This window comes from Pungitius pungitius, chromosome 7 (genome assembly GCF_949316345.1).
Source record: "Pungitius pungitius chromosome 7, fPunPun2.1, whole genome shotgun sequence".
NCBI lineage: Eukaryota > Metazoa > Chordata > Actinopteri > Perciformes > Gasterosteidae > Pungitius > Pungitius pungitius.
This window is the reverse complement of record NC_084906.1, coordinates 18,928,735-18,939,392: the sequence shown is the minus strand read 5'-3', so window position 1 is coordinate 18,939,392 and position 10,658 is coordinate 18,928,735. Positions and strand designations below refer to the sequence as shown.

Genomic DNA, 10,658 nt, shown 5'->3' with positions numbered 1-10,658 from the left:
GTCACGTTAACTGTTAATCTGTGGGAGGATGCACTGATTGGATGGAGGGGCGTGGGGGGTGGAGGGGTCACCATTTGAATGTGCAGTATTTTTTTTTTTTTAAAGACACACCAACAGCAGCGTTTGACATATTCACTCATTTTAATATGTTATACAATCAAATTCATTTCAGCAACCAGACGTGATTTCAGCTGGGTACATTATTCACCATCACACCTCAACAGACAGGGATAAAAACATGACTCCTCAGTAATCACATCTCCAACTACACCACATCCACACTGGACGTTGACTATAATCTGTGCGTGGGATCAAGAGGAGCTTTTTGTGTGGCAACAACATTGACACATTAAAAGGGACGCAATGGAAACGGAGCCTAAGCGACATCAGTAAGCACCTAAAAACACGAGAAGAGTTTAAAACACTTCTACGACAGAAACAGCTTTCAAGTGATTCCCTCCCCCCCCCCCCCCACCCCCACCACCCATTGCTCAGCCCCGGGGCGCTGAGGGCGGGGCAATATGATACTGACGCCGTGCACGAGGCTAGAGATCGTCCTTCCTCCGTTTAAAGGCCGTAATACAATAAAATGACATTGCTTTAGAATCAGCTGATCTACTATTCACCGCCACCCACGTGCACGCCGCTGATGACCATTTATCAGAAATCTCATTGTTTAAATATTTTGTAAAAGCACCAAGGGTTGGCGGGAGGGAGGGGGTCAAACTACAACAACCTGCGTTTGCATCATCAGCTTTATGACTGATGGAAATGAGCCCCGTTGCAGCTCGGCTGGTTCCACTAGAAGAGGGTTTTGCGTCCGGCGGCTCGTGTAGTGCATCGTGAAATTACAGAATCAGACGCGCCGAAAATACAAAACATTCATTTCCATTTCGGCCCAAAATAAAAAAAAAAGGACAGAAAACAGCACAAGCAGAAAATGTTCGATTGTCACCCCAAAAATACAAACCCATTCAGAGCCGTTCAGTTAAAAAAAAAATATAATCAAACATTACATTTTGACACACTGCAGATAAGTTATGTTTTATATTTGGAAGTTCAGGGGAATTTCTTTTTAATGATCTACTCAAAAACGAACCGGCTCTCCAATCGAAAGGCGGTTCGAGGCGTCGCATCCTGCGGCGACGCCACAGACTCACAAGTGTTTCGGGTTCAGGCGAAAGGGGCAGTTCTTTTCTGGACTGGTGCACTCTGGGTAAAAAAAAAAGGTGGAAGCGGGGACGCGGGCACACAGGGAAAGTTCGTCGGGGCTGCTGCGTGTCCCCGGGCCGCTCGTGGCTGTGCGATGATCAAACCCCCCCCCCCCTGCGAGAGGACGCAGAGAAGACGCAGCGCGTCAATGACAACGGCTCCAGAACCCTGTTGATTGGGAAGTAGAAAGCGGAATTATTCATCATGCACTTATTAGCAGATACGGATGCAGCATTTACCACAACTGGAATAAGTAAAACAACTCTCAGGGAGAAATTAATACTTTATATTCTATTATTAGTCCAATTAGAGCATCATTCAACCTTGAGGGTAATTGTAAATTATAAAAGACACTGAGAAGGGAATGTAAAATAACAAATAAATGTGTGTTTAAACGACTTTGCTTTATTTTCTGTGTGTGCCGCAGGTGGGAAAATACAACCCCCCCCCCCCATCCCCATCCCCATCCCCTCGTACCAACTGCTATACGCTCTCCATGTCTTCGCTGCTGTTGCCTTCCTCTTTCAGAGCCTCCCCGTCGCTGGCGTTCTCCTCTGCGTGCGCCAACATGTCGGCCATCAGCGCCTCCTCCAGCCTTTTCCTCACGCTGTACACCAGCTCCTCCTGCTTCCTGCGCCGCACAGGCACACGTTTTGTACACGTTATTGTCATTTACAATGGAAAACCCGTTATATGACGCGTGATCCACACAGCGGGGCGCCGCCCCCCCCCACCCACCTGATGTCCTCATCGGTGACTATGAAGGCCTTGCACAGCGGCTGCGTGGTGTTGAGCCAGACTCCCGGGTTCTTCTCCACAGCGGCGGACAGCTGGCCGGTGATGGGAGCGGCGCTGGTGTGCAGCGCGCTCGCAATGGCCGACAGGAGAGTCTTGTCCGTGCAGCCTGGGCCCACTCCTGCAGGGTGGTTAGCAGACATTTAAAAAAGAAAAAAGAATAAGGAGGATCCAAGCTGGAGATTAGTTACATTTTTTTTAAAGAAATCTGCTGCAGGAGCAATACGGCTATGATGAGAAGAAAAGTGTCGCCACAGAATGTTAACGGTAACTGGTCTTAAAACTCAAATGTATAAATGCTAGCCTTTTACTTTGCTATAGTCATCCTTAAAAAAACACAATTTAAATGAGTAGGAATGCATGCACGTATTGTACAATAAACAAATCTGGTCAGTAGTCTGAATGATGTATTTATAGGATGCTTGGAAGTAGTAGTAACCGGTCGTGTCTCATCTCTCAGCGAGGACACCATTAAGGACGACATTAAAGGTCATCAGGGGTCATGGAGCACATTACCTTGCAGGCCTTTCGGTAGTTCCATCGTTTTCACCAGCTCTTCTGCGATGTCGTAAGCATTGAGACCACCGAGTTTCTTCTCCCAAAAAAGCTGTTGACAAAAAAGAAGAATGAAAGAAAATATGAAATTTAAATCAAATAAACATTGTGCAACTTCCCCTAGAGCCCCCCCCCCCCCCCCCCCCAAAAAAAACACCATCAACATGTTAAAATTCGTGGGTGTAAAACCTCACAGTGTTTCTTCTGCATCGGACGCCGCGTGTTTCAGACACGTACCTGCCTGTTGCCAGGCAACAAGCGGAGGCTGCTCACCTGTCGGGGCTGCTCGACGGCTTTCTGAGGATCCGTCTTCACTTTGTTGCTGGGGTGGTTGGTGACCTTGGTGACGGGCTGCTTGAAGATGGAGGCCGTCTGCCGGACTGGCAGCGACGTGTTCAGGTCCGGTTTGCCCTTCAAAAAGCAGCAAAAGGCGGGAGGATGAGCGGCCGGCGGCACAGAGACGCGCAACATGACGCGCTGTTCCACCCGACCCGAGGCACCGCGTCATGCGGCTTTCAGAGGCCTCGGTGTCGGTGCTCAAACCCGTTCACTCATCGCAGGACCACAGAAAAAGGAGATTACGGCGAAGAGTAATGTGAAAAAGGACAGTTTAACGCCAATTATGTTCATAAACCTCCTCCAGCTGCCCCTCTACAGCGCTCATGTGATTAAAATAAGACACAGGTTGTCTTATCCAACCTCCATGATGTAATGGAAAATGTCTACTTAGTATTACTTCATAATATATCGTGATATTCTGATCTCAGCGGCTCCTCTCGCTTTGAGTTTGCGTACATACTTCACTGGATCTTACTCTTTGTTTAACACTAGTTTGTATCTCTTAGGTGTCACAAAATAGAGCTGTTTGATAACTTGTTGTGTAACGGACATAAGCTCGCATCGTGATCCGTGCAGCTGCCTCTTCCTCGTGTTGGTTAACATGCGCTTAGTGTATGTTCACATCTATGGTTAAGTCAAAGGGACCCACCCATGATTACTCCATTTATGACTCTGTTTGGTTTTGAATCCTTAGTGGACACTTGTGCAGACTGTGACTCTATACAACTGTGCCTCTTCATGCGAGAATAAAAAAAGGTTATGTTTTAAAGACAACTTCTGTTTCACAATATTCTTCAATTTAGTTCAAAACGACTCAACAGCAGGTCAAGTTTGTGTTTTCCACCACGATGCCCACATGTACACAAATATGTACATGTTGTGTATTCTCCCATCATGTCCTTATCCTGTAGGTTTTGTCGTGTATGATCTTTGCACTTTTAGGTTGAAGCCTATCGAGTTCACGCACTCCACACACATAAACTAGACTGTACCAGTCTGTAATATTCTGTGCAGTGATCTGGTCTCACCTTATTCTGGTTGTTGTTATCATAGCGCAGTCTCTGCCGGTTCTTGTTCAGCTTGCTCATCAGCATCTTCCCCGTGCGGAAATCGAAGGAGCTCAGGTCCATCTGGTTACCAAGGTAACGGGCCAGCTGAGGCTTGCTCCGAAACTTCTTCCCAGATGGACTGTCGGGGAGGCAAAAGGAGACATAAGAAACCGTTCTCCTCACGAAACAAAACAACAAACAAAAAACGACACAACACAAAGCAGACCGAAGAGAGACACAAACACACAAAGTACCACAACATGCAGTCCGATGCAAACAGAAGCAGAGCACATTGAGCTAAGACGCTGCAGACTCCCTTAATGGAATGGATGTGATCGTTGACGACCAGCTGACCCTTCCTCGTCTACACAACTTACGACGATGTACAAATACACAAACGACCACGTTCCAGGAGGTTAACCTGCGAGGACCAGGTGAGCACGACGTGAAGCTCTCTCTCTCTCTCTCTCTCACAATGGGGAACACAGCAGCTCCTCTGGTGGCAGCCAACACTTTCACGAGCGATGACCAACACAGAATATTTAAAAAAAAATAAAACAGAGGAGGAAACGGCAGTGGGTGGTGGGTACGACGTGCGAGGCAGCTCATGCAAATGGGTTTTATCTTACAACACGGTGCCAGTGAACAGTTGGCCTACCACGGACTACACAACCGACCCGCCCCCCCCCCCTCTCTTGCCTCTGTTCCTCATCTTGCTCGTCTCCTCTGCTAAACGGAAGAAGGAGAAGAAGAAAAAAAACAAGCCCGGCGTTTGTTTGCTTCACTTGCAACGAGGGGGGGGGGGGGGACACACGGAGCATTACACACTGCGGTGGATGCGTTACCCACGGCCTCGCCACGACTAGACGGACTACTTTATCTCAGAGCTTGTGAGAGGTGCTGCCCCCCCCCCCCCACCACCCCAAACTTTATAACGACCCCCCCCACCCCCCTTCACCGCAAACCCTGTCTTGTTTCCGTCCGCAAAGTCGGTGTCTTGTGCACCTGTAAGTTTCGCAAAGCCCCCGTTCGTTTAGTACCTAAAATAATAGACATCGCTTTTTCCAGCTGACAAACCCGACTTTCTGGTCACTTCTTCCATTTTCCAGCCCTTGGGGAGAGCAGTGCAATCCCACCTTTTCTTCTCCATTTCCCACGCGAGTAGCCTATAAGTCCACTAAAAAGTTACTGCGCGTGATCAGATTTTAGCATTGGTTTTGCTTTTTGTTTTGCTTTTGGCTGGCGGGCCTATCGCTTCTTACGCTTTTGTTTCGACCATATTACAACATGCGTCCTCTGTAATGGGATCTCCCTGCTAACAACAGCTCGTCTCTTTGTCGTCGCGCAAATCACTCCGCCACGGCGCGCGGCCACATCACTGCCCTGCCCGTTTGGCCGGGGCAAAGAGGGCTACATCCGCGAGGAAAAACATAGGACGACGCGGCTGCGTCAACGGCCGCGACAAGACAGGAAGTTGGCGTGAGAGTGTCACGGACTAAAGGTACCGAAGGTGCGAGAAATATAAAAAGAAAAAGTTCTATAAGTCACGATTCAAAATGTTGGTGTTTAAATACATTAACTAGTATCTGCTAAACTATTGTTGTATAAACCGTTTTGTATAACAACTAGACAAAATAAAAATATTTTCAACAACTAATAGGTGAGAAATCTCACGTTGTTCTACATGAGTTTATTGAATGTGTGTCATTGGGTAATTTCAGCATATTTGGAAAAATTAAAACATTTAAAAATGTCTCGCCCCATGCATCAATGCAATTTTTTGAAAATAGTTTTTTTACTTTAATTAAACTTTGATTAATTTTACCAATCCCAAACCCGGAAGTCGAATAACTGAGGGACAACAGGTTCAATAAAAAAACGGTTGGTCTTTTATTGTGTAACGCTTTAGCGGAAGTGTCATCTCTAGCTTGGCGTTGGTAGCCAGCTAGCTGTTACATCGATTGACTCGGGGGGTGGTGGTGGGGGGGGGACAAAAATTAGGCTACTGCTACAAGTAAACCGTAAACAGTCATCACGCAGACACGGTGACAGCGAGCCTGGCCGCCGCTGAATAAAACCCGCCTACGGGAGTCGATAAAGTGAAATTCTGCCCCTCACTTGTAGCTTTCTCAGTAGCACGAAACGCGAAAGTTTTGCCGTTAGCTTCGTGTAACTAGAGAGAAAGCCCCCCTTTTTCACCGCGACAATGTCCCCCCCCCGCCCCCGTTGTCATTCGGACACGAAGCCGGCTTTTTATGAATGAACAAAGTCACGTTAGATCTCAGCGATTGAACGCAAGCACAATTTTAACCGCGTAACGTGCGTCTACGGAGGCTTTGTGCACGTTAACGACGCAGGGGAAACATGGAGAGAAAAAATGTGACCCGCTTTGTGAGATTAAAATCTATCTCGACACGGCACGTTCATCGGCGCAGCGGACGGACTCCGTAGTTTATTTTAACATTAGCTGTAATGATCAAGACAGTTGAATCGCATTACATTGATGTTGCTAAAAAAAAAAAACAGAATCGACATACGGGCTTAAGACCATTTCTATTTTTCCAATGCGAGACCAGTGACTGCATCATGCCGATCGATGATAAACAACACTTCCAAACGGTTACCGAGGGAGACAAGACAGCGGAAACGACGCTACGGGGACACGTATTGCTGCGGTTGGTGCTTCCATTGCCCCTCCGATCATGTACTTACTCGTTTTTATCCATCTTGGAGACACTATCTCGCGTTTTCTCTCCCTCTCGCTGTGTTAAATCCCTTCTGCCCTCTCCTCTTTCAGTCCCCTCCCCCTTCGATGCGAGAAATGAAAGACATTATCCACGCAAATTTCGCAGTGTGGTTGATAAAAATGTTCAGGAGTAAAATGTCACGGGGGGGGGGGGGGGGGGGGGGTGTTTTCAATAAAGCCCACGACATCTCGGGAGACACGCACGCGGCATTACATTATCAAACTTTACATATAGTGTCTGCAATAACATTTTTATTTTACAGTACTTTCACAGCACACATAGTTTACAGCCAGTTGGCAAATATCAGCTGTACAAAGACAGGTTTTTTTTTTCTTCCAAATACCACATGCAAAAGAAAATTAAAGTTGATCTCTTTTCTCCTCTCTGAGCTCCAAATATAAAAATACTTCCACCTTCAAAGAAACAAAGCACTTGAGTAGATGATATTTTGCAGAGTAACTTGACACATTGGGGATATATTGAGGATTTATTCACAATAAATAACAGTGGATCAAAAGCAACATTTATACACGAGTGCGTTTTTGGCGTCCAAACTCCTAACGAGCCCTCAGCGACTGATTGTTGAGCCCAGGCATCATACTTAAGCTCACGTTGTGCAAGAATTCCACCCAAGTGCCCATTTCCGAGTTCTGGTCCTGCAGGCAACATACACAACCCATTTATTAGCAAAATGTTAATGAACCCATCGGTTTGAATGTGGGAAAAAAACACACATCCTTTATCAAAACAATTCCAAGTGGGTGAGGAGGAATCCAAATGTGTAAAAACCTTTGAAAATATCAACAGATTGTCTAAAGGGGGGTATTACAATGACTCTGATGGATAATGTCTGGGGTTTAGGTTAGAAAACAAAGTATTACAATACGGTTTCCTGATATTTGGCGAAATTACAAATGTCCGGCATCAAAAATGTTTATATTTATGCAGTGAGTAAACAAATTCATCATTTAAAAATAGTCAAAATTAAAATGACAAGTGTGTGGACGAAAGCCAGCGACACCGTTGTTGGCTAATACAGCAATAAACTCACAATTTAGTCGTGTGGATCTTTACTCGTCATCGTTGCTGAACTTCCCTTTAATGTATGGCACATAGTCCAGAACCAATCGCCAGTCTGTGAAGTGAACGAGCGCCACTCCACCAACTGTTCCCCAGGCAACCATGTTTGGTACCCTGGAAAAAAAAAAAACACACAAAAAAGGTTTATAAATTAAATAGCACGCTGACTGCATTACACATTTCTAAAGCTACTTCGAAACACCTCGATTTAGGTGACGTGAGGAGATTATTTTTGTCAGAACAGTCTTAAATTTGAAAGATGCAGACTTCCCGAGAAAGTTATTGTAATGCTGGTTGATATTCACAATTAAAAAAAATTATAATAATAAGTATATATCTATATACACGATTGATTGATTAGTTCACATTCTTAGTAATTATAATGATCTTTTACTCAAAATTCAACATTGGCTAGCTGCGATTTTCCCTTTAGACCTTTTTGCAAGGTCATTTAAGAGATGTGCTCACAGTGGGAGGAAAGATCAATCATTAGAATAAAGTTCACTACCACGAGGGGTCACTTGTAAGCCATATTTGAGGAAGACAATTAATAATGTGATATACAAACATTTATCTCCCATTACCACATTAAATGAAGCGTTTTATCAGCCTAAAAAAGGTCAAATAACTCATGAACTGAGATTCTTCTTTGTTGGCAAAGGACTACGAGAACTTCATTAGATATTACATTTTAAAATAATTTTGACATGGATAACGTGAATATATTAAATATCGGGCACTTGAGATCTAGGACACTCACATATACATTTTCCAGGGTCAGTGGAAACAAACGGTAACGTTACATTCCTCCTCCACGAACACCAGCATTAACGTAGTTGTTCATTAGTAGGAACAGTTTAGCATCTTTGGTTAGAACAACGCTAATACGATTATGCTAACTAGCTCAGCTAACTAAAGTCAAAGGGAAATAAACAAGCAGGCTAAGCTAGTAAGCTAACGGGTCACTCAGAAGGACAACGGTTCATTAGTGATTTGAACAATAAGAACAGTCTCTCCAACACAGTGCTCCACCTCCGTTAATGACGTAACTTACCAAGTCCTTAGAATTGTGATGTATTTGGCACCGACGAATTTATTTAGTATTTTCTGCACCATCCTGACCTTCTCGGTTGTAGTTCTTTACTCGTTGCAGTGTTTTCTCGCGCCGGCGGCCTTGAAGGACCCTTAGGCGGCCTTTTCTGTGCCTGTTAAAAAAAATAAACCGGCTGCCTCAAACGGCCTCGGTTCCTTTCAGGCCACCACTTCACAAGCTTTATTAAATACTGTTGTGTGTTGAGCGCACGTGTGCTCACAATACGGCAGTGCTGTGCGTGATGACTTTGACAAAAACAACTGGTTTCAATCATATTTTGAATTGTGTGTGGTGCGCTGATTGCGTAATTATGAATCACAATTGCATTTGGGATTCCCAACCGCCTTATTGACAATGGCAAATATGAAAAAATTCATTTTCCGAACTACAATAAACCCTTTATTACAATGTTTTCCTTTATTTTCCTTTTTATGTATACAATATTCAAAAGCCAGACATTGGAAAAGGTATAATCTGTTATTAAAATGGCACATTTATTGCTACATTACGGTTATATACAGGACAGTTCTCAACTATATATATATATATATATATATATATAAAAGAGAGAGACAGAGAGAGATTGAGTGAGACAATGAGGACCCAGCAGGAGTCAACAGCACGCTCACTCCCAAGATGTCAAGCTCTGTACCTGCGAATTTATTAACACTCAATGGTCTCCCCCTTTTTAGTTTGACAAAGATATGACAAAACTGTTGAAAGCAAGTGTTTTATTACTGCTTTCTTATACCAAAACAATTTCAAGCCCGTCAACTTAACATTTTCCGTCATAATATTGTAATTTTCTGTTGACATCATGTGCACCTGCAGTGTTCGGCTTGCTTTTCTGCAGACTTCAAACTGTGTCTATATGAAGACTCGTTTTATGAAATAAGGTCCCCCACCCCCAAAACAAATAATGAGTATGTCGCTTGAAGGCTAATGGGATGCTCACAGAATACTAAATGACATCAAGTCAGAGTTTCCCCCAAATCGGCAATATTCAGTACAATAGTTGATCTTCAAATAATAAAAAGAAAAACTTAAAATACAACTTTTTTTTTTTAAAGAAGGGATTAGAACTTCTTAAAAAAAAGTCAGTGTCAACAGCATCAAAGAGCTGGAAGAGGTGAAAATAGTATGTGGAGACTAAGTATACTGAAAGTCTCTGCAGCAAAGGGCTTGCACTCTGATATACAGAAATTTAAAATGCTCCAAGTCATTAGAGGTTCCAGCTACAACGAGAAAGAAAATCAAATTAAAAAAAAAAAAAAAAACTCACTCCCTACATTGAAATTGAAGCAACACATACACTGAAACATGTTAATGTGCATCAAAAGCAGACAATCAGAGCCAAAAGCAGCATCTCTTGAACCCTGTAATGTGAAGCAATGTACCAATATAGGGCTGAAAGAAAGAAAACTCATGACCTGGACCCATGACCTTAACTAAAACAGCAGTTTGGACAGTATAATCCAGTTGAATAATTAGAAAAAAGGGGAATAAAAACTAAACAAGATCTACGTAACATTTATTTATTTAACTAGATACACTGAAAGAAAAATATCTTTATACCATTTAAACTTCTTCCTGAAAATTGAAAAAAGCATTAGGAGAAGGGAGGGTGGGGGAATGAACAAGTACCTCTTTATCTCCATGATAAATGAAATGATATGGTTCACAAAATAAAACTGTCTTAAATGAAAATACAAGTTCAGGCACTGATAAGGTATCACTCTCCCATCATGTCATCTTAAGTCTTGAGAATGAAAAGGCCACACTATTGAT

The 10,658-nt window shown here is 43.6% G+C and overlaps 2 protein-coding genes across 11 annotated transcripts; both read right to left on the bottom strand.

Moving 5' to 3' along the window:
* Positions 1-122: 122 nt before the first annotated feature.
* On the bottom strand, positions 123-6,824 carry mbd3b (methyl-CpG binding domain protein 3b). Of its 10 annotated transcripts, none has more exons than XM_037469184.2 (8): positions 6,663-6,824; positions 4,650-4,679; positions 3,930-4,089; positions 2,836-2,973; positions 2,524-2,614; positions 1,951-2,128; positions 1,690-1,843; positions 123-1,380 (listed from the first exon to the last, which is right to left on the bottom strand). In XM_037469184.2, the coding sequence occupies exons 1-7, from the start codon at positions 6,674-6,676 to the stop codon at positions 1,696-1,698; spliced, it is 759 nt and encodes a 252-aa protein (XP_037325081.1). In that variant the 5' UTR covers positions 6,677-6,824; the 3' UTR covers positions 123-1,380; positions 1,690-1,695. The 10 variants fall into 10 exon arrangements, with proteins under 10 accessions (XP_037325081.1, XP_037325082.1, XP_037325075.1 ...); XM_037469185.2 differs by having other exon boundaries at positions 4,650-4,676; XM_037469178.2 differs by lacking the exon at positions 6,663-6,824 and adding an exon at positions 4,991-6,148.
* A 107-nt stretch (positions 6,825-6,931) lies between these two features.
* On the bottom strand, positions 6,932-8,999 carry LOC119216394 (cytochrome b-c1 complex subunit 10-like). The gene is made up of 3 exons (XM_037469189.2): positions 8,832-8,999; positions 7,749-7,891; positions 6,932-7,353 (listed from the first exon to the last, which is right to left on the bottom strand). The coding sequence occupies exons 1-2, from the start codon at positions 8,891-8,893 to the stop codon at positions 7,768-7,770; spliced, it is 186 nt and encodes a 61-aa protein (XP_037325086.1). The 5' UTR covers positions 8,894-8,999; the 3' UTR covers positions 6,932-7,353; positions 7,749-7,767.
* Positions 9,000-10,658: the final 1,659 nt, after the last annotated feature.

Bases quoted from the DNA above. Each gene is read 5' to 3' on its own strand.
- mbd3b (XM_037469176.2), bottom strand. From the start codon at position 4,559: ATGAGCTGCCTCGCACGTCGTACCCACCACCCACTGCCGTTTCCTCCT. The intron at 2,615-2,835 runs GTGAGCAGCCTC...TTTTGTCAACAG, and splicing joins CCGTCGAGCAGCCCCGACAG to CTTTTTTGGGAGAAGAAACT. The intron at 2,129-2,523 runs GTAATGTGCTCC...ACCACCCTGCAG, and splicing joins ACTACCGAAAGGCCTGCAAG to GAGTGGGCCCAGGCTGCACG.
- LOC119216394 (XM_037469189.2), bottom strand. From the start codon at position 8,893: ATGGTGCAGAAAATACTAAATAAATTCGTCGGTGCCAAATACATCACA. The intron at 7,892-8,831 runs GTAAGTTACGTC...TTTTTTTTCCAG, and splicing joins ATCACAATTCTAAGGACTTG to GGTACCAAACATGGTTGCCT.